Here is a 17,634-nt window from a genome sequence, read left to right on the forward strand (position 1 = left end):
CACTGCTCTATGGTCTGGGCTGTGATTCATTGTGGTTGTTCATGGCGATGAACAATGAGCTTTGTTTGTGAGAGCTAAGCAAGTCAGTGGCCTTTGTGAATGGTGCTGAACAAGGCATACGACAAACAAGGGAGAGGTAAGAGTTCGTCTGGAGTCTGTTTGGCTTTGAAACAAAGCATTCTGTGTTAGTTGGAAACTTGAAGGCGACTGCACAATCCAAGGCCCGATGGAGAACAGACTTTCCAGCGCGAGGATTCACTGGCCGTGCCAGTGTGCTTCGTTCACACTAGATAAACACAGTTTAACGTTCAAATATGCCAGGTTATTCACAGATGGGCGACGTGTCTCTTAGGCCTGACTGCCGGAAGGATGGCGCGCATTCATAGTGCCGAGCCAGTACGTTGACGGAATCTTGAAGCAACTTCAGCAAGTAGGTCAAAGGTCAGGTTTATTACTTCAACTAAGTCTCTTCATACCATCTAATTCTAAGAATAGATTATCTAAAAGATGCTAAAGAAGCTCCTCTTTCCCTTCTTCTTCTCAGGGGGATAAACCACAATTCTATCCAGATCCGCACCCTTGGCATCCTTCCCGTTATTCAACCCGCCGACAGTAATAGTGTTCTTGCCCTTCTTAAGGGGTAGCAGCAAAGGAGCTGATAGAATAATTCCCTTGTGAGTATCCTTCTGCCATAGAGTGTGCACCTTGTCCTTATCGCCGTTGACGACAACACTGCTGATTCGTCGGATTGCCCAGGTACCGTTGATGCGATCAGGTTGACCCATTGGCTGGTCGCCAAAGCCCATGTCATCAATATCTGGATGGTTATTAGTATGTGAAAAGGAGGGAATGGAGGGAAGGGGGATTTACTTTGGTGGTAGAAAGATACCCATTGGTCAGCGCCTTGACCTTCGACTGTGAATGTTGCGGTGCTGTCGTTGCCGTAGATGCCAGTTGCGATGACATGGTCTGTTCCAAAGGTCTAATTATTTTCATTAGTAACCCTCTATAAACTCGACAAGATTGACGTACAGCTTCTTGGAGGTGAGCGTCCCCAGCAAACTTGGCGTTCTTGGAGGGGTAAGTCTTGCCCTTGATAGGCTTCCATTCACCAGTTTTGCTACAAGCAGTCAGTATAAACGGTGCAGTTGACTGAAATATGACTTACACATTCAAATCGTAAACATCGTGCCAAACGACCTTGACACTCTTGTTCTCCTCATCAATCTCGATAGGAAGCCAGACGTTGCGACTCTCCCAAATTGACGGCAGATCCCACTTCAAAATGTCAGCTTCGACTTGCAACAGAATAGAGGGCGTCATACCTGGTCAGCCATGTAGAGATAAGTCGTCTTCTTGGTGCCCTTGATCCTCCACGAGAAGCCACTCTGCGTACTAAACGTTCTCGTATAAGCCGGCGCGACAAAGAAAGGCTGCGACCAGGGGCCCTCAAGCTTATCAGCCCTCATAGCCACAACATCTACACCAATTAGCCCTCACCCTCACTATCATCCCATCAAGACTTACTGTTAGGTCGATATCCCGTCTTGTGACTCATAAAAGTCCAGTAGCTCTTCTCCGTCTGAATAATAGTCGGCGCCTCAAAGTCATATTTATTAAACCGAAACGTGACCTTTTCCACATCCGTGAGGTTGTTGTTAAACTCGCTGACGTAGACATCTCGACCCTGGACTTTATCGCCGTTGGAGTAGAGAGCGTACGACTTTCCGGTCTTGTAATCGGTGAAGGCGCCGAAGTCTTGAGACCAGTTACCGAGGGGGGAGACGGCGTGCTGGAATTTGTAGGGGCCGGCGATGTTGTCGGATGTTGCGAGGCCTTGGAGCAAAAGGCTGTAGTTGCGGTCGTCGGCGTGCCACCACATCTAAGGACACAAAGTCAGCTTGGTAATTGGATGGCAAGGGGAGGACATACGTGGTATTTTCCTGTTTCTTCGCTGTAAAGAACCTTGGGTCGTTGGATGATACTCTCTGGCGAAACAAACTCGTGACCTTCCTCAGGCTCTGTAACACGTCAGTAACAATCCCAAGTGTCAATTTGGGAGACACACTCAGGGCCAAACCGTGAGACTCCCACGTAGCGAGGTCATCAGAGCTGTAGACCGAAATGCCGCCGCCTTCTTCCTGCTCTTCAGTTTTATGTTCACCAAACCAATAGAACTTGCCGCTCTCCCTGTCAACACAAAGACCGCCAGCATGAGCGTTGAACAGGTTTCCATCGGTATCGTACCATCGTGCACCGGGGACAATCCACTTTGCACTCGCTAGCGCAGCGAATGCAAGAACAGAGAAGAGAGTCATAGTGGCAATCAATTGGCGACTCTGTTATTTGTACAACCAATTGAGAAGCTCTCTAATGTGTACAACCAAACGGAAATGCTTGCATTTTATAGCTACCTCGGTGCATCTCCGCCCGACGGCACAGAAGTCCCCCAACGGCGTCATACCTCGTCTTAGAATCACAGCCGTTTATGCTTGTTTGTTTTGCGGGGGAGCCCCCCAATTTGCACGTCGATCCCCCGCTGGTTTGGTAGACGCTTCAATCATAGGGACTCTTGGCGCTGGGATGCCCCCCGGGATAATTGGCAACCACCAATCGGCCCGCTAGCGAGAAAAGCCTAAATTACGAGAGAAGTTGAATCGGGTGAGCTTTGTCCGTTGCATTAGTTGTTGGGTATCTCAATTGAGTTTGAGGTGTTGGCTGGTTGATTGATTGGTGAAGATGCTGTTGGTGAGCTTAGTGCGTGCTGTAATGCTTGTGTGCAGGCGTCGGGTTATCATTTTCCCTTTGGCGATGATATCTGTTGCTGACATGCATCGAAGGAAATCTTACAATCTCCATATGCCGCAATGGCTAATGCACCAGGACGTCCGAGCAAAGCTTGTGATGTCTGTAGAAAGCAAAAGGTCTGAAGGAGTAAATTAAAACGGCCTCGGTCTTATTAACTTTGCCGTCCAGGTTCGCTGCTCCGGAGAGCGACCCAGCTGTAAGCGATGCGTCAGGTTGAAGAACACCTGCGAATACGGGACCAACCTAATCCATCCTAGACGAAAGAGAAACGTCACAAGAGCTGTAACTGCAAATGGAGCATCCCAATCTGTTGGGTCGAGGCGTCTAGCCCCAGTTGCGCTGTCAGCTAATCTCAACGCCGAGTCTGTCTCAAACCATGCTTTCTTTCAAGGCATCGCTCCGTCTTTAGTCAACACCCTCGTAGAACTATACTTTGACAATGTCTACCAATCCACTCTTCTCTTACACAAAACCATCTTTATGCACTCACTTGCAGATCAGACCGTCAACCCTCATATTCTTCTTAGCATCTGCGCCTGGGGCGCCAAGTAAGAATCCAATCTCACCACCGTGCTCCCTCGCTGACAAGCTATCAAGTTTCTATCGCAACGAAACCGGGAAGGCTACTCTCAAAGAACAAGGCCTCATGACGAAGTGGGCTAAAAGAGCCGGAGCACTTGTCTTCCAAGACGCAGAAGAACTCAGCGATGATAATCTCGTGACGTTCTGCAATCTATCGCTGTTCTGGCATAGTCAAGGTTCCTGGAGGATAAGCTATCTTCACAAGGGTACGTCCACCCACTTTGGATCTTTTCATTGCTGACTTGACCAGGTAATGCCTGTCAACTCCTCCACATAAATGGGACAGGTCCAAAGAACGGCTCTTCGTTCGAAGCTGAATCACGAAGAAGACGATTCTGGGCATGTTATTTATTCCACTGCTTCAGTTGTGAGAAGTTATTCCGGTTTGAGGCGATTGCTGATATTGAGAATCTACCACTGCCTTGGTCTGAAGAAGACTTTGCAGTTAGATCTTCACACTCAGCAATCGCAACAATTGCGAATAGAGTTTGCTCAGCAAGTATTTTTGGCGAGCTTATACGCGGCCTCAATCTCTGGTAAGTCGAATCTCAACGATCAGACACTTCTGCTGACTTGACAGGTCGTCTGTCGTGACTGTTGTTAAATCCGAGGGCGATCTCAACTTGCGTGTTCAAGAGATCTTCAGGGTTGAGAACAAGATCTCATCATGGTGGAATAACGTCCCAAGTAGCTTCAAACTTGACGCGCCTTTTGTCACAAGTATATCACAGAAGGACTTGCCCAAGATCATTCTCACCAACCTAATCTATCACCAATCCCTCTGCGCACTGCACTCATCCATTGTTCCGCTCTTCTGCTGGTCAAAAGGCGATAAGACTTACTCATCGGCCAGACAATTATCTGCACAAGTCGCGTTTGACCACGCTACTGCAATCTCCAGTCTCATCTCTGCGATATTAACTACCAGTTGTCCGCTCAGTTCGATGCCGATATTTGTCGCATATGCAGCTTACTCAAGCTGTGCTATTCAGATCCCTTTTCTTTGGTGTTCCGAGCTATCAGTTAGAGAGCGAGCTCAATCCAACATCGACGCCAATGTCAAGATGATACAAGGAATGTCGAATTACTGGAAGCTAGCTTCATTACTGGTAAGTCGTATTGGCTTATCAATATGCTGTCGCTGAGACTAACGCGGGGACAGCAACTCTACGTGCGCTGCCTTCATAACGTTCATAAACGCAACCCACCTAGAATATGTGGCGAACCCAAGTACATGAATATTTCGGCACTTGTTGACTTTGACGTTGATGCGTCGCTTGCAAAATCGTCGATTTTACAGTTTGCTGGCATGTTGCGGTCTGACGAGAATGGATATGTCAAAGCTGGAGACGAGGCCTCAGATCCAACAATCGCCAGTGTTGCAGATAGTGGTGACATAACACTTGATCTTCAGGCTTCAAGAAGCTTCTTAGACCACTCAGCGAATACGAACAACCCGAACACGACCCTTCCACAAACTCCGAACCAGTTCGCCTCGGGGCCCAGTGAATGGCCCACTCTGGATATCTTCAACTCCCTTATCGATGCTGATATGGCTGGTCTTTTTCCCGTCGACGACAATTTCGATTTATCGTTCTTAGAAGCAGATCAAACCTCATGGGACTTGGGTCTCGATCTGGAAATACCCTAGAGCCTCGCTTTATCATATGACAAATCATTTTAGCGCAGACGATATCGTACTAGCGGTGACATTCTCCGAGTCGGTAAATTACATCATTGGTCAATCAACTCATGAGCTAGATAGTGGGACCGGTAAATGCCTCGGCACGGAAAACATGAACTCCATAATGACGATTGAAGTCGAGTAGTATAAGAACGATTGACGCGTCAATCTTAGAACTTTTGACTCTACAATTCTCAATTACACTTAGCGCAAACAATTTCACTAAAATGCCTCTTACAGTTCATCATCTCCAAGTCTCCCAGTCAGAGCGCATCCCCTGGCTCTGCGAAGAACTTGGCATTGACTATGATCTCAAACAATACAAACGCTCTCCCCTCCTCGCACCCGCCGACTTCAAGGCCCTTCACCCCATGGGCGCCGCTCCCGTCATAACAGACGGCTCAACAACCCTCGCCGAAAGCTGCGCATGCATCGAATACATCAGCCACAAATACGCCAAGGGCTCCCTCTTCCTGCCCCCAAGCCACCCAGCATATGCTGATTTTCTGTACTGGTGGCACTACGTCGACGGAACTCTTCAAACAGCATTAGGTCGAATCATGTTGATCCGCTCTGCTAAGCTCAGCGATGATAATCCTGTCGTGCAGTTTGGAAAAGTCAAGTCGAGACAGGCGCTGAAGTTGTTGGATGAGCGTGTTAAGAATAATGAGTGGCTTGCGGGAGAGGAGTTTACGGCTGCTGATATCATGGTCATGTTTCCGCTTACGACGATGAGATACTTTTCGCCGTATAGTCTGGAGGAGTATCCTAATATTTTGAAGTATCTTGAAAGGATTGCGGGGAGGGAGGGCTTCAAGAAGACGATGGAAAAGATCGATAACAGTATGGAGCTATCTATGGGTGCCAGCCCGCCTCAGAGTCCTTTCAAGCTGTAAATTTGGGGGTTTCAAGCATAAGATGGTATAGGGTATAGAACACGTGGAGTGCAGAACAGGATTGTATAAAGGTCTAGACTTTCTCTCAATCAACTATCAGCCCTACTCTCACCTTTGTAGCTGACATGCATTACAAGTGATAGCTCGGCCTCTCATTGGCGGACTTGCCGCTGATACCCTGCCATCGCTGACAGGATTCGATATCGTCAGCACTGTCAGCCAAATCACCAGAATGAGGTACATCAAGAATGTAGAATAAGATGCTGCTAAGCCCGATGGAGCGCCGTAGTGCAAGGCGCTGGTAGTGCTGACATTGACCCTCAACTATATATAATCGCTTCCATCTCACTTAGCTCCCCGTTACTTGGGCGCCTCAAAGAACTCATTTTATCACATCATGTCTACAAACTCGGAAAAGCCCGTCATCGCCATCGTCCAAGGCGCATGGCATCGCGCAAGCCACTACCAAAACCTCGTGCAGTCGCTTACCAACAAGGGCTTCACAGTTCTCCAACCTGACAACGTCACAGCTGGCAAGGCTGAAGACATCAATGGCAAAACTCACTTGGACGACGTCGAAGCTATTCGCAAGTCTCTTCAGCCGGCCCTTGATGAAGGCAAGCGGATCGTCTTGGTCTGCCATAGCTACGGAGGCATCCCAGGCTCCGCCGCCGTTGAAGGCTATCAGGTTCACGAACGAGAGGCCAAGGGATTGTCTGGAGGTGTTTCGCACGTTGTCTATATCGCGGCGTTTGCTCTTCCTGTGAAGGGCCTTTCACTTCTGACTGCCGCCAGAGGCCAGCATGGTCCCTTTCTCGATAGGACAGTAAGCAGCCTGAACCTTCCGTCAAGGTCCAGAGTACGACTAACAAACGCGTAGGAAGAGGTTTGCTACCTAAACGACAAAGCACAAAACGCCTTCTACAACGATTGCATCCCCGAGGTAGCAGAGAACGCAATCGGCGAATGTGTCAATCACAGCACCGCATCTCTCGAAACACCAGCCGACTTTGTCGCGACGGATATCACTGTGCCTAAGACGTATGTTGTCTGTGAGATTGATAACACTGTTCCTGTGCAGGGACAGTTGGCTATGGTTGGTGCTATGGGAGATGCTGTCAATGTGGAGAAGATAGAGGCTGGGCATTGTCCATTTTTGAATGAGAAGACTCTGCCTAAGGTTGTGGAGATTATTGAGAAGGCTGCACAGTAAACATGGATTGAAGCGGATCAGGAAGAATGAGAGGGGCTCAGGGACAGGATTTAAGACAGGGCCATAGAAAGACACATGTGTTAACTTTTGTTATTTATATCTAGCCTACAGAGTAACAGAGGGGCTCAATGGTCCAGAAGGATCCATATCACCATGCAATAGTAACAGAAATGGACCGTAAGTCGTTTGACATGCTCAAACAGAGCACCCAACAGATTCCCCTTCACCTGCTGCCTCTAATCATCTCCTACTTAGTTCTCAACCGCCAAAGCCTTTTGTAAAGCCTCAGGGTTTCTAGGTTTGAAGATAGCCTTGTATCGACGAGGCAAAGCAACAAGACTTGTAGGATCCAGGCTTCCAGTGATAGGATGGCAATCCACCTCGTCAGACTTCTCAATCTTGAGACTGTTGAGAAGTCTCATGTAGACAAGGTACAGTTCTCGGTTGGCAAGGAGAGAGCCAGCGCACATGCGATAACCGACTCCGTATGTGAAGAGAGGAGCATCGGGCTGTTCGAACCATCGCTCAGGATGGAAGACCTCGGGATCAGACCAGACTTGATCATCTACCAATTGTCAGTATATCTTTCACGAAGGAGAGACCGGAAATGACCTACCCATATTGCATGCCCAAGCATTCAAGAAAACAACGGTCCCCTTGGGGATGGTAACGCCCTCATAAACAATATCCCTAATCGAAGCCCTGGGCAGCGCCAGCCTCAGAACAGTATAATACCTCAACGACTCCTTCACAAGCGCAACGATATACTCGCACTTCTGATCATCCTGCTCATCGCACATGGGCTGCTTCTCACTGTAGAACTTCCTAATCTCCGAGACAGCCTTTTCCTGAATCTCAGGATGTTGGCTTAGATACGCAACAAACCAGGCAACTTGTGTAGTAACCGTGTCAAGACCGCCAGAAAGCATGGTGAGACTGATAGAGGTGAGTTCGTCCTTGTTCAGCTTGGCTTCCTTGTCCATGATCACGTTGGCTTGGATACACGGCTTATAAGTCCCGTTTGCGATACGTTCGTCGAGACCATTGTTAAGAGCAGTGAGGTACTTATCCCGACGGTTGCGCATCTCTCGCGCCTTGGTGGAGTGCAGATTAAAAGGGTTCAAACGGAGAAGAGGGATGTAATCTTGGAGATTGCCGGTGGTTGAGCGGAAACGACTGATTTCTTCCTCGACGTGGGTGATTTCAGAGAAAAGATCGTCTTTTTGACTCTTGAGACGAATGCCCCAGTTGAGAGTAAGTGCAAGAGAAAGAGAAAGGCGTTGAATCATAGGCATAGGGTCAACGGGGATACTGCCGCCTTTTCCATACTCGAAAAGCTCCTTGACAAAGTCGCGGGTTTCGACATCGAGATGATCGACGTATGTGGCGACTGATGGGCGGTTGAGAGCAGAGGCAGCGCCCTTGCGACGACGCTTGAGGGAGTCGCTGTAGGGTGATGTACCGATTGTAGTACCAGCAGTATCAGAGAGGACCTGGACCGTCAGCATCTCCCCTGTAAATTACCGATACTCAGAGTATGCTCACCTTGTGAAATGTGTAGAACTCAGGTCTCGAGCTCAAAGCCTGTGCATTCGCGCCAAAAATACTCCTCGCAGCCGCAGCAGAATTGACGACAACGATAGGAATATTCCCCAGCTGAATCTGATAAACGGGCCCGTACTTCTTCGCCCAAGCGCGGTACTTCTCAGCGGCGTTGATGTGAATGTCCCAGATATTGCCGATTAGCGGTAACCCAGAAGGGCCTTTTAGATTGCTGATCCTCGCATTGTGACGAATGAGTTCGTTGATGAAGATGTAGATCAATGGCCCAATCAGGAGTGTCACGAGGAGGGACTGACCCTTGTTCTCGTGCACTTGGTTATTCAGCGAAACAAGGAGATTAGCGATCGTCATGATGAAGACTTGATGAATCCGATTGCTAAGTGAGTAAGAATTTTCGAATACGGATTTCTTTCAGCTCTATATACCACTTCAAAGTCAATGCCTACCCTCCATAACACGAAAATACGCCAAGTGTAACCCCACAGTCCAGAAGCTCTCTAGCTCGTCCAACCCCGCAAATCTTAGTCTTCCGACTCGGAAAACTCGGAAGATTTCCGAGAAACCCTCTTTAACCAGGGATTTCCAATCCAAGACCCCTCAGTCGATTCTTGTCCTTTCGGAAATTGTTTACAGCGTTCTTTTCGTCATGTCTGAAGAGCATCCGGTACTAAAACCGAAAAAGCGGAACTCGGCCGATGCTGAGAGTGTTGCTGATACACCTGCTCCAAGGAGTAAGAGGGGCAAATACACCTCTGTTGCTTGGTGAGTTTAACATATGGTTTTTGATGAGAGTGAAGGAGTGTTGACTTGGATTGGGGTAGTGATGATTGTAAGAAAAAGAAACTCAAGTGTATTCCCTCAGAGGATAACACGTGTGAGAGATGTATCGCCGGTGGCTTGACGTGTACGTTCGCGACCAGCACACAAGCTACCAAAGAGAAACCCGATGAGTAAGTAATCCACTGAATTGAAGGAATAAGCTGACAAGTTAGCAGCAATCAAAATATTCAAGCTCTGAACCATCAATTATCAGAGCTTCGTCAACAAATGTCAGATCTTGTCGGCGTCGTCCGCGAACTCAAAGACCAGAACCAGAGCCAACACCAAAGCCATCCCCAAGATGCATCAACCGTATCATCCCACAACATAGTAACCCACTCACCCGCCAGCACCCACCGCGGCGAAATGCCCAAACAGCCCCAGTTCGTCGGTCCAACGCGTTCAGCATTCGGTATCCTCGTCAGCGAACGCTCGCTAAACCGCATGGGCGTGCCCAAATTCGACTCAATGCCCCCTAGCGGCGCCCAATCTCCTATTGAACCAGTCCTGGACTCCATCAACGACTTAAGTTTCTGGCACTGCTGCACGGCGAGTGACATCACAAAGTATCTTGTTAATTTCCAGGAGGAGGTTGAGTCAGTGTATCCGTTTATTGATATTGCGGAGTATATCGCGCAGTCGAAGGAGATATTGCAGGCGATTCGTGGTGGGGCGCTGGGGTTTGAGGATGAGGGGAAGGTGAGTAGTAAGGATATTGATATTGCAAAGGTGGCGATATCGACGGGGATATTGTTGGAGGAGCCGAGTAAGCTTGAGTTGGCGACGGCGATTGTGGACTCGGTGCAGACGAATGTATCGAGCATCCTGAGTCCGCAGGTTGATCTAAAGGAAGTTCAACTATTAGCAATGCTGGTACGTCCACTCCAACATCATCGAGAAAGGGTTTGCTGACAACAGTAGAGTATATACTACTTCCACGCAGGCGAGGAGCTATTAGCATGGCGTTCTATCGGAATTGCAGCGCGCCAAGCTCTGGAGATGGGACTCCATCGAAAAAGGAGTCTTTTGGATAACTTCAAAGACACTGATTCTCGACGTTTAGCTACGCGCGTGTTTTGGTGCGTGTACGTGCTTGATCGACGATGGAGTTTTGGAACGAGTTTATCGTTTGCGCTGGTCGATAAGGACGTTGATCCAGAGTTGCCGAAACCCGTAAGTTCACTCATGGGGGTTGATGATCAAGACTGATGAGAATAGGATGAAGAGTATTTGTATCTTCAATGCATGGTTGGATATGGCCAGCTATGCTCTAAAATCTGGGAAGCTATTCCTCCCTTTGGATCTGCCTCACAAACCATTCCGGATGATACAGCTGCTATTCTTGATCTGAAAACTCAAGATTGGTTGGACTCTATTCCACCTCATCTCCGACTTCGTCATCCTCGTCTTGGTCTTGCACCACGAGCTCAACCTCGACTGCCACATCGCCTCCGTGCTCTATTATACCTCCGTGGCAATTACGCCCGTATCCTGATTTATCGGCATCATCTGATGAGTACAGCTAGCATAGCTGCAAACCCGCAGAACGCATGGCTGGTAGTCGATATAGCGCAGGATACCATTCAAGTCTTGGTCCATCTTCACGCTACGACGGATATCTACAAACGACAGCAGAATGTCTTCAACTACTTCCTGCTAAGTGCTTTGGCAGTCATCTTCCTAGCAGTCTGTCACGCCCCAGATATATTCTCCGTGCCATGCAAACGCACCTTCTCAGACGGCGTTGAACTAGTCAGAGGACTATCACGGCACAACATTGTCAGCAAAAGACTTTGGAAGAGCATTCGCGGTATGATTCCCCGAATGAACACTTTCGGCTTCCCTCAAAACGGTGAAGAGGGTGAGGCTCGAAAGGATGATGAAAATGCGCACAACGGGCCGACAAACGAGCAGAATGCTCCGCAAGTCGAAGTCAATGCAGCAGAGCAAGTCCCCATGGCAATGCCCGAAAACGAGTCCTTCTCCTTTGGCGACATGATGTTTGGCGACGCAGACGTGGCAAACTCAGTACCGGATATGTTTCAAATGAGCGAATCCCTCCTAAATCTCTTCAACGCGTTCGGTGAAGGACAACAATTCTTACATCCTGTTCCAAGTACGTTTAGCGAAGAGGGAGAGTATGCTATGGCTGCAGAGCAAGGAAAGGATATATCCATGAGATTCCAAGGCTTAATATGAGAATCTTATTTTAATCTATAGAACCTCGTTCTCAAAGTAAATCATCGCAACGCCCTCGTTAACACTCTTTGCAAAAGTCCTCAACTCAAGATGCGCTGCGCATTGAGTATCGTAGTAGTTAAAGTCCTCCTGAGATGCGAATGTTGAGATAGCCACGATTGTGAAGCCTTGGGATCGTTGGTCTGCTTTCGCTTTTCCAGCTTGAACAGACACGATATAAGGCTTTCCGTCCTGTGAAGTGTTAGGAGAGATAGATTGAGGGGTTGGGTTTGGGTTACCTTCGTAGCTTTTTGGGGCATTTGCTTGTAGAGGTCCACGAGATGTTGTTGATCTTCCGCCTTAGGGATCTTGAAGAGAGTGACGCGGGTGATTTGGCCGGACATGATGAATATTTGGCGAGAATGATCTAATGAGTTGGTGGAGTGGGGAGAAGGAAGTACGGATATAGATATGCAGAAATGTATTTGGAGGTTCGGAGGTTTATATGAAGTAGCTGCTTCGGAACCTGAGCTGACAATTCCGGAGCTATGTTAAGCTCCACTGCTGTGCAGGAATACGACGAGGAAAAGTATATGTCGGCACTTAGTCCGGATAGTGTCTTGTGGATATAGCTTTTTGAGCGAAATTACCAAGACATGTGAAGGTTGATCACGATTACCTCAAATTCCGACATGTTCTGATCTGAGATATGAAAGCCATAATATTCCTATACCTGACGAATTTGCTATGAGGATACGAGGGGACTCAAGCACCGGTTTCGTGATCAACAACAATCTGCTAAGAAGATCAGAGGACAGATTCAAAAGTTTCCATGTATCACGTTGTGTAACCACTTAAATGAAATGATGTGAGAATAAGAATTGCAGATTCTAGAGTCTAAATAAGCACTTAAGCTAGCAGCCCCCAATGCCTCGCTAGTCCCGAGGAACAGCAGCAACAATCGTACCCTCACACTCTCCAAACCCAACAAGGCCATCTTCAGCAGTACCAGACCAGCCGGTAATAGTAATACTATCACCGTCCTGAATAAACTTACGCTCCTCTCCTCCCTCCAACTTGACAAACTGCTTCCCGCCCATCGTCTGCTCAAGAAGACTTCCCTGTGTTCCCGGCTCAAGGCCAGAAATCGTTCCTGAACCGAGTAAATCTCCTGTGCGCAAGTTACACCCAGAAACGGAATGGTGGGCGATCATCTGGGGCCAGGACCAGAGGAGGTTCTGGGATGAGACTTGGGTGATTTTCGTCTTGTTACCCTTGGCGGCTTCTCTGAGTCAGCATTACTCTATTGGGCAGTCTTGGGGGCGATAACTTACTGGTAATAGAAACCTCAAGGTTGATATCAAGGATCGAGTTCTCCCTCTTCTCATCAAGATACTTCTTGGGGGGTACCTCATTCTCCAACCCCCTCCCCCTAAAGCCCTCCAACGCATCCGCCAAAACAACCCACGGACTGATCGTCGTCCCGAAATTCTTGGCATTAAACGGCCCCAGCGGAACATACTCCCACTGTTGAATATCCCTCGCACTCCAATCATTCATAAGAACATATCCGAAAATATGCTCCTCCGCATTATTCACATCAACAGGAGCCCCGAGCTTATTTCCCTTGCTGATAAACATACCGAGCTCCAACTCGATATCGAGTCGGGCACAGGGTTGGAACACAGGCTCTTTGGCTTGGGGGTTAGGGAGGACTTGGCCCCAGGGGCGGTGGAGAGGTGTTCCTGATACCACGACGGAACTTGCGCGGCCGTGGTATGCAACGGGGAGATGGTTGTAGTTTGGCTGCAGAGCGTTTGCGGCGCCGCGGAAGAGCGTTCCCACGGTGTGAGCGTGGTTGCGACCAGCGAAGAAATCGGTATAGTCGCCAATGCTAAGCGGCAGATGAGACTGAACATCCTCAATTGGAATCAGAGCTTGTTTTCGCAGGGACTCATTATTCTTGAGGATCTCAGGATACGGGGTTTCTTGACGAAATACATCTTGTAGATAAGCCCGTGTAGCTCTATGCACAGGTCTTCCAAGAGCAGCAAAGTCGTTGAGGGTAGTTTGAGAAAAGACCTTGAGTTGATCGGAGGGAAAATCAGCTAGTTTGGAGAAACCATTGTTTTGAGCAAAGGCTGATAAGTCAAGGACATGCTGGCCGATTGCAATGGCAGGACGGTGAGTTGGTTCAGCAGATGTTGAAATAATACCAAAAGGAATGTTTGCCAGTGAGAAGTGGCTGTTAGAAGGGATAGTAAGCCAAGATGCCATTTTGAACGATTTTGAGAGAGAAGACGTTGAGAATGATACAACAATTTGACAACGAAATATCCTCAGTGGCAATACCGATCTTTTAAATCCTCTGCAAATAAAGGGCCCTCTATTTGAGATCATTATATTGCGCTGTAGAGTTGTATTAATGTCGTGATGCACGATAAGTGACCATCTTCAGCGCGGGGTCGTTTCGGAAATTTCCATGCTTTCCGAGATGGTGTCGGATGGGCCGGGAAGTATCAACCACTCGGAAACTCGGGCTTGAACCGAAGAATATCGATAAATAAAGCAGAAGGAACTGATTGATAAAGATTTCTTATCTACTCTTTTGAGCATGACATATGTGATTTGATCATTGCCAATATGCCTGTCACCAAGTTTTCTACGCCTGAGAAGTATTCTTACCTCAATGGCTTCGATTCATTCCACGAGTAAGTCTCAACACTTCACCTTGAATATGAATAGTGACTAATGGAACTAGATCTGAGTCTATCAAAGGAGCACTGCCGATAGGCGCCAACTCCCCTCAAAAGCCCCCCTACGGCCTGTACGCCGAGAAGCTCTCCGGCACAGCCTTCACAGCTCCCCGCCATGAGAACCGTCAAACATGGCTGTACCGCATTCTTCCCTCCGCCTCACACTCAACCTACAAACGCTTTAGTGATCCTTCATCCCCAATTCTCAAAGCAAAACTAAACTATGAGCCCCAGCAACTCCGCTGGGATCCTTTCGACATTGATGAAAACGTCGATTGGGTTCGTGGTCTAAAGCTTGTCTCTGGCGCAGGTGATCCCACCGTTAAATCCGGTCTTGGAATCTACGTTTTCGCCGCGGGGAGGGACATGGATGCGAAAACAGCTCTGTATTCGTCCGATGGAGAGATGCTTATTGTTGCGCAGCATGGAGTTTTGGATATTCAGACTGAGCTGGGACGATTGCTCGTGAGACCGAATGAGATTGCCATTATTCCTAGGGGAGTGAGATACAGGGTTACGCTGCCTGAGGGGCCGGTGAGAGGGTATATCCTTGAGTTATATCAGGGACACTTTCAACTGCCGGAGTTGGGACCTATTGGATCGAATTGTCTGGCGAATCCGCGGGACTTTCAGATCCCCGTTGCAGACTTTGATGAGGATACGAAGAGTAGTTGGACGATCTTGAATAAGTTCAACAACGAACTTTTTGTTGCTGAGCAGGGACATACCCCGTTCGATGTTGTTGCTTGGCATGGAAAGTGAGTATCCCTACCCATTATTTACTGTTCAAAGCTAACCTTCATAGATGTGAGTTACAGACATAATTCTACGCATGTTGAGAGTATCTGCTGACAGTTACAGTCTACCCCTACAAATACGACCTAGGCCGCTTCTCCGTAATCGGCAGCACATCCTTCGACCACCCGGACCCCTCCATCTTCACCGTCCTAACCGGCCCGTCCGACCATCCCGGCACCGCCATCGCCGACTTTGTGATCTTCCCCCCGCGCTGGCTCGTCCAGGAAGACACATTCCGCCCGCCCTGGTACCACCGCAACACCATGTCCGAGTTCATGGGGTTAATCTGCGGCCAGTACGATGCCAAGACCGGCGGTGGATTTCAGCCCGCGGGGGCTAGTCTGCACAACATCATGAGTGCTCATGGACCGGATGCTGATTCTTACGAGAGAGCGAGCAATGCTGAGTTGAAGCCTGTTAAGGTGGGGGAGGGGAGCATGGCGTTTATGTTTGAGAGTAGTTTGATGCTGGGGATTACGGATTGGGGTTTGGAGACGTGTAAGAAGGTGCAGCCCGATTATAATAAGCATAGCTGGGAGGAGCTGAAGGTGCACTTCAAGAGGCCATCTTAGATATAAGGCCGATGGCGATGGATCCAACGTTTACATCTTGACTTACTGAAGGTCCGATACTCTTGGCTTATACTTAAGGTACAGAATTATAAAAAGTACTATGAATAAAAGAATAATAAATAACGTTATTGGAATATATATATATATATATATATATATATATATAAGTATCTAATAGGACTACTAAGTTAAAAGATTGAAATTAATACTATGTATAAGCTTTGAAATACATGGGCTGGGCAGTAAGCAAATCTGAACAACAGTCGGAGAGAGAAAACCGGGAATTTTAGCCGGTCACCGTCATCGCCATGTTAGCGCAGTGGGGTATTGCGGATCAACACTGATCCGCGAAGCTTCAGATGTTGACCGGACCCGTTACCAATCGTGGAGTCTGCACTCGAGAAAGATGACCTGTCCATACAGTAACTCGCAACGACTTGTATGAGCCTCCGCAGCTAGCCCTTGTACGGCATGTCGCGCATTGGTACACCCGCCTTGCCACAAGCTGTCCAGGAAAGGGGCTCCCTGCGCACACTGGAGAAGGGCAAAAGCAGGGCTGCCGTCAGATCAATCAAATCAGATTAGGACCCAAATCTGATCTGAACTGATAAATCACCATTCGAATCTGATCTGATTTGATTGATTGATTGATATCTGATATGTCGTAGCTCACGTGAAGCTTCCCTCGGCCTCACGACCCCACCGTCGGATTCTAATCGGCCTTGTTACTCGAGCATAGGCCTCCGAGAGTAATACATCCTCCCCTGACCCAGTTCTTCAGTAGCTGGATCGATTCAATGCTTGATCCAAGTAGAGAATGTCGCTGTGAGCTGACTGTAAGCTTCGCAAGACTGAATGCCCTCTCGCAGTCGGTTGACATGGCCGGAATAGCAAGAATATCCAGTGCAAACCTACTCAAACGTGGGAAAGCATTGCTATGATCGATCCACCAACGAATGGGATCATCTACCTGTTCTGGTTCGAGCCTGTAATACCGTTCGAGTTCACTGCCTGTTGCCGAGAGCTTAGGTTGTCGGCTTTTTATCCACTGCTCAAACCTACTTTGTTCAGGTCGGGGCGTCAACGAAGGCGTGATAAAGACACTCTCAGAGGCATTATCGTCATTCTTCGAGTACCAACGCTCAAAAATAGACTTTGATGCCGTCCTTTGCATCTCGAAGCCATTGTAGCTGTTCTGGGGAAGTCCAATTGGTCTCCAGCCACCGGAGTCCAAGGTCCGGATTCAGAACAACAGAGGCTGCAAACAGAGGCGACCGTCCGAGGAGAGTATAGTACTCGTTTAACTTAATCCAAGCATTGTTTATACTTGCCTTAATGCTAGCGCGCTCCTGACCCTCCATACTGGCAATATTGCTCACCGAACGAGCATCGTCTTGCAGGTAGTCTTCTCGGGAATGTACAGGAAGCGCATCTTCATTAAACTGTGAGCTGGCGGGTGGGCGAGCTGGAAGAGTCGTTTCGCGACGGCGGCGCAATGGTGTAATTTCGTATCCTTGAAGTCGTGATGGTAACCGTGACTGCCGTGAGGGTCGCTCCCGGATTTGTCCGACTGTCGGTGGCCGCGAAAGTGTTGATGTCACACCCATGGCCGGTCTAGCTTCCTCCCCCTGGGTTGTATACCATTCTTCCGCAGCCGGATCAGCAGTTTCATCCTCGTAGAGAACCTTCCAGTCTTCAAGATGTTCTAGGATAAACTCCATTCCCGTCATGACTTCCCAGAGCCGACCGTGACCCCCGCTTGTAC

General features: G+C 48.5%; 10 protein-coding genes across 11 annotated transcripts; 5 read left to right on the forward strand and 5 right to left on the reverse strand.

Annotated features, from left to right (window-relative positions):
• Positions 1 to 422: 422 nt before the first annotated feature.
• Positions 423 to 2,427, reverse strand: FOIG_03899 (uncharacterized protein). The gene is made up of 8 exons (XM_031201933.1): positions 2,069 to 2,427; positions 1,933 to 2,021; positions 1,528 to 1,882; positions 1,326 to 1,480; positions 1,169 to 1,278; positions 1,033 to 1,120; positions 871 to 982; positions 423 to 817 (listed from the first exon to the last, which is right to left on the reverse strand). The coding sequence occupies exons 1-8, from the start codon at positions 2,316 to 2,318 to the stop codon at positions 501 to 503; spliced, it is 1,476 nt and encodes a 491-aa protein (XP_031069457.1). The 5' UTR covers positions 2,319 to 2,427; the 3' UTR covers positions 423 to 500.
• Positions 2,428 to 2,867: 440 nt separating this feature from the next.
• Positions 2,868 to 5,041, forward strand: FOIG_03900 (uncharacterized protein; the record flags this gene model as incomplete). The annotated part of the gene is made up of 6 exons (XM_031201934.1): positions 2,868 to 2,924; positions 2,977 to 3,356; positions 3,406 to 3,596; positions 3,641 to 3,926; positions 3,971 to 4,499; positions 4,553 to 5,041. 6 exons carry the CDS (start codon positions 2,868 to 2,870, stop codon positions 5,039 to 5,041), a joined length of 1,932 nt encoding a protein of 643 aa, XP_031069458.1.
• Positions 5,042 to 5,177: 136 nt separating this feature from the next.
• FOIG_03901 (glutathione S-transferase) lies at positions 5,178 to 6,081 on the forward strand. The gene has a single exon (XM_031201935.1). The coding sequence runs from the start codon at positions 5,302 to 5,304 to the stop codon at positions 5,968 to 5,970; it is 669 nt and encodes a 222-aa protein (XP_031069459.1). The 5' UTR covers positions 5,178 to 5,301; the 3' UTR covers positions 5,971 to 6,081.
• A 25-nt stretch (positions 6,082 to 6,106) lies between these two features.
• On the forward strand, positions 6,107 to 7,317 carry FOIG_03902 (uncharacterized protein). The gene is made up of 2 exons (XM_031201936.1): positions 6,107 to 6,796; positions 6,851 to 7,317. The coding sequence occupies exons 1-2, from the start codon at positions 6,368 to 6,370 to the stop codon at positions 7,181 to 7,183; spliced, it is 762 nt and encodes a 253-aa protein (XP_031069460.1). The 5' UTR covers positions 6,107 to 6,367; the 3' UTR covers positions 7,184 to 7,317.
• FOIG_03903 (3-hydroxyphenylacetate 6-hydroxylase) lies at positions 7,247 to 9,162 on the reverse strand. Its single transcript, XM_031201937.1, has 3 exons — positions 8,729 to 9,162; positions 7,800 to 8,676; positions 7,247 to 7,748 (listed from the first exon to the last, which is right to left on the reverse strand). The coding sequence occupies exons 1-3, from the start codon at positions 9,095 to 9,097 to the stop codon at positions 7,435 to 7,437; spliced, it is 1,560 nt and encodes a 519-aa protein (XP_031069461.1). The 5' UTR covers positions 9,098 to 9,162; the 3' UTR covers positions 7,247 to 7,434.
• Positions 9,163 to 9,359: 197 nt separating this feature from the next.
• On the forward strand, positions 9,360 to 11,829 carry FOIG_03904 (uncharacterized protein). Of its 2 annotated transcripts, XM_031201938.1 has the most exons (5): positions 9,360 to 9,508; positions 9,568 to 9,696; positions 9,742 to 10,438; positions 10,487 to 10,738; positions 10,784 to 11,829. In XM_031201938.1, exons 1-5 carry the CDS (start codon positions 9,393 to 9,395, stop codon positions 11,762 to 11,764), a joined length of 2,175 nt encoding a protein of 724 aa, XP_031069462.1. In that variant the 5' UTR covers positions 9,360 to 9,392; the 3' UTR covers positions 11,765 to 11,829. The 2 variants fall into 2 exon arrangements, with proteins under 2 accessions (XP_031069462.1, XP_031069463.1); XM_031201939.1 differs by having other exon boundaries at positions 9,360 to 9,696.
• On the reverse strand, positions 10,784 to 12,213 carry FOIG_03905 (uncharacterized protein). The gene is made up of 2 exons (XM_031201940.1): positions 12,043 to 12,213; positions 10,784 to 11,995 (listed from the first exon to the last, which is right to left on the reverse strand). Exons 1-2 carry the CDS (start codon positions 12,145 to 12,147, stop codon positions 11,780 to 11,782), a joined length of 321 nt encoding a protein of 106 aa, XP_031069464.1. The 5' UTR covers positions 12,148 to 12,213; the 3' UTR covers positions 10,784 to 11,779.
• A 365-nt stretch (positions 12,214 to 12,578) lies between these two features.
• Positions 12,579 to 14,193, reverse strand: FOIG_03906 (fumarylacetoacetase). The gene is made up of 2 exons (XM_031201941.1): positions 13,078 to 14,193; positions 12,579 to 13,025 (listed from the first exon to the last, which is right to left on the reverse strand). The coding sequence occupies exons 1-2, from the start codon at positions 14,141 to 14,143 to the stop codon at positions 12,679 to 12,681; spliced, it is 1,413 nt and encodes a 470-aa protein (XP_031069465.1). The 5' UTR covers positions 14,144 to 14,193; the 3' UTR covers positions 12,579 to 12,678.
• A 127-nt stretch (positions 14,194 to 14,320) lies between these two features.
• On the forward strand, positions 14,321 to 15,869 carry FOIG_03907 (homogentisate 1,2-dioxygenase; the record flags this gene model as incomplete). The annotated part of the gene is made up of 4 exons (XM_031201942.1): positions 14,321 to 14,454; positions 14,505 to 15,257; positions 15,305 to 15,306; positions 15,361 to 15,869. Exons 1-4 carry the CDS (start codon positions 14,387 to 14,389, stop codon positions 15,867 to 15,869), a joined length of 1,332 nt encoding a protein of 443 aa, XP_031069466.1. The 5' UTR covers positions 14,321 to 14,386.
• Positions 15,870 to 16,431: 562 nt separating this feature from the next.
• Positions 16,432 to 17,634, reverse strand: FOIG_03908 (uncharacterized protein). Its single transcript, XM_031201943.1, has one exon. It carries the CDS (start codon positions 17,597 to 17,599, stop codon positions 17,012 to 17,014), a length of 588 nt encoding a protein of 195 aa, XP_031069467.1. The 5' UTR covers positions 17,600 to 17,634; the 3' UTR covers positions 16,432 to 17,011.

Source organism: Fusarium odoratissimum (assembly GCF_000260195.1).
Source record: "Fusarium odoratissimum NRRL 54006 unplaced genomic scaffold supercont1.4, whole genome shotgun sequence".
NCBI lineage: Eukaryota > Fungi > Ascomycota > Sordariomycetes > Hypocreales > Nectriaceae > Fusarium > Fusarium odoratissimum.

Excerpts from the sequence above, each read along its gene's own strand:
- FOIG_03901 (XM_031201935.1), top strand. The coding sequence starts at position 5,302 with ATGCCTCTTACAGTTCATCATCTCCAAGTCTCCCAGTCAGAGCGCATC.
- FOIG_03904 (XM_031201938.1), top strand. The coding sequence starts at position 9,393 with ATGTCTGAAGAGCATCCGGTACTAAAACCGAAAAAGCGGAACTCGGCC. Across the intron at positions 9,509-9,567 it reads AAATACACCTCTGTTGCTTG|TGATGATTGTAAGAAAAAGA; the intron begins GTGAGTTTAACA and ends GGATTGGGGTAG. Across the intron at positions 10,739-10,783 it reads ATCCAGAGTTGCCGAAACCC|GATGAAGAGTATTTGTATCT; the intron begins GTAAGTTCACTC and ends TGATGAGAATAG.
- FOIG_03903 (XM_031201937.1), bottom strand. The coding sequence starts at position 9,097 with ATGACGATCGCTAATCTCCTTGTTTCGCTGAATAACCAAGTGCACGAG. Across the intron at positions 8,677-8,728 it reads AGTTCTACACATTTCACAAG|GTCCTCTCTGATACTGCTGG; the intron begins GTGAGCATACTC and ends CTGACGGTCCAG. Across the intron at positions 7,749-7,799 it reads TGCTTGGGCATGCAATATGG|ATGATCAAGTCTGGTCTGAT; the intron begins GTAGGTCATTTC and ends GACAATTGGTAG.
- FOIG_03899 (XM_031201933.1), bottom strand. The coding sequence starts at position 2,318 with ATGACTCTCTTCTCTGTTCTTGCATTCGCTGCGCTAGCGAGTGCAAAG. Across the intron at positions 1,481-1,527 it reads GACGGGATATCGACCTAACA|ATGTTGTGGCTATGAGGGCT; the intron begins GTAAGTCTTGAT and ends TAATTGGTGTAG. Across the intron at positions 818-870 it reads GGTATCTTTCTACCACCAAA|ATATTGATGACATGGGCTTT; the intron begins GTAAATCCCCCT and ends ATAACCATCCAG.
- FOIG_03908 (XM_031201943.1), bottom strand. The coding sequence starts at position 17,599 with ATGACGGGAATGGAGTTTATCCTAGAACATCTTGAAGACTGGAAGGTT.
- FOIG_03906 (XM_031201941.1), bottom strand. The coding sequence starts at position 14,143 with ATGATCTCAAATAGAGGGCCCTTTATTTGCAGAGGATTTAAAAGATCG. Across the intron at positions 13,026-13,077 it reads CCTTGAGGTTTCTATTACCA|CCGCCAAGGGTAACAAGACG; the intron begins GTAAGTTATCGC and ends GACTCAGAGAAG.
- FOIG_03902 (XM_031201936.1), top strand. The coding sequence starts at position 6,368 with ATGTCTACAAACTCGGAAAAGCCCGTCATCGCCATCGTCCAAGGCGCA. Across the intron at positions 6,797-6,850 it reads GTCCCTTTCTCGATAGGACA|GAAGAGGTTTGCTACCTAAA; the intron begins GTAAGCAGCCTG and ends ACAAACGCGTAG.
- FOIG_03905 (XM_031201940.1), bottom strand. The coding sequence starts at position 12,147 with ATGTCCGGCCAAATCACCCGCGTCACTCTCTTCAAGATCCCTAAGGCG. Across the intron at positions 11,996-12,042 it reads TGCCCCAAAAAGCTACGAAG|GACGGAAAGCCTTATATCGT; the intron begins GTAACCCAAACC and ends AACACTTCACAG.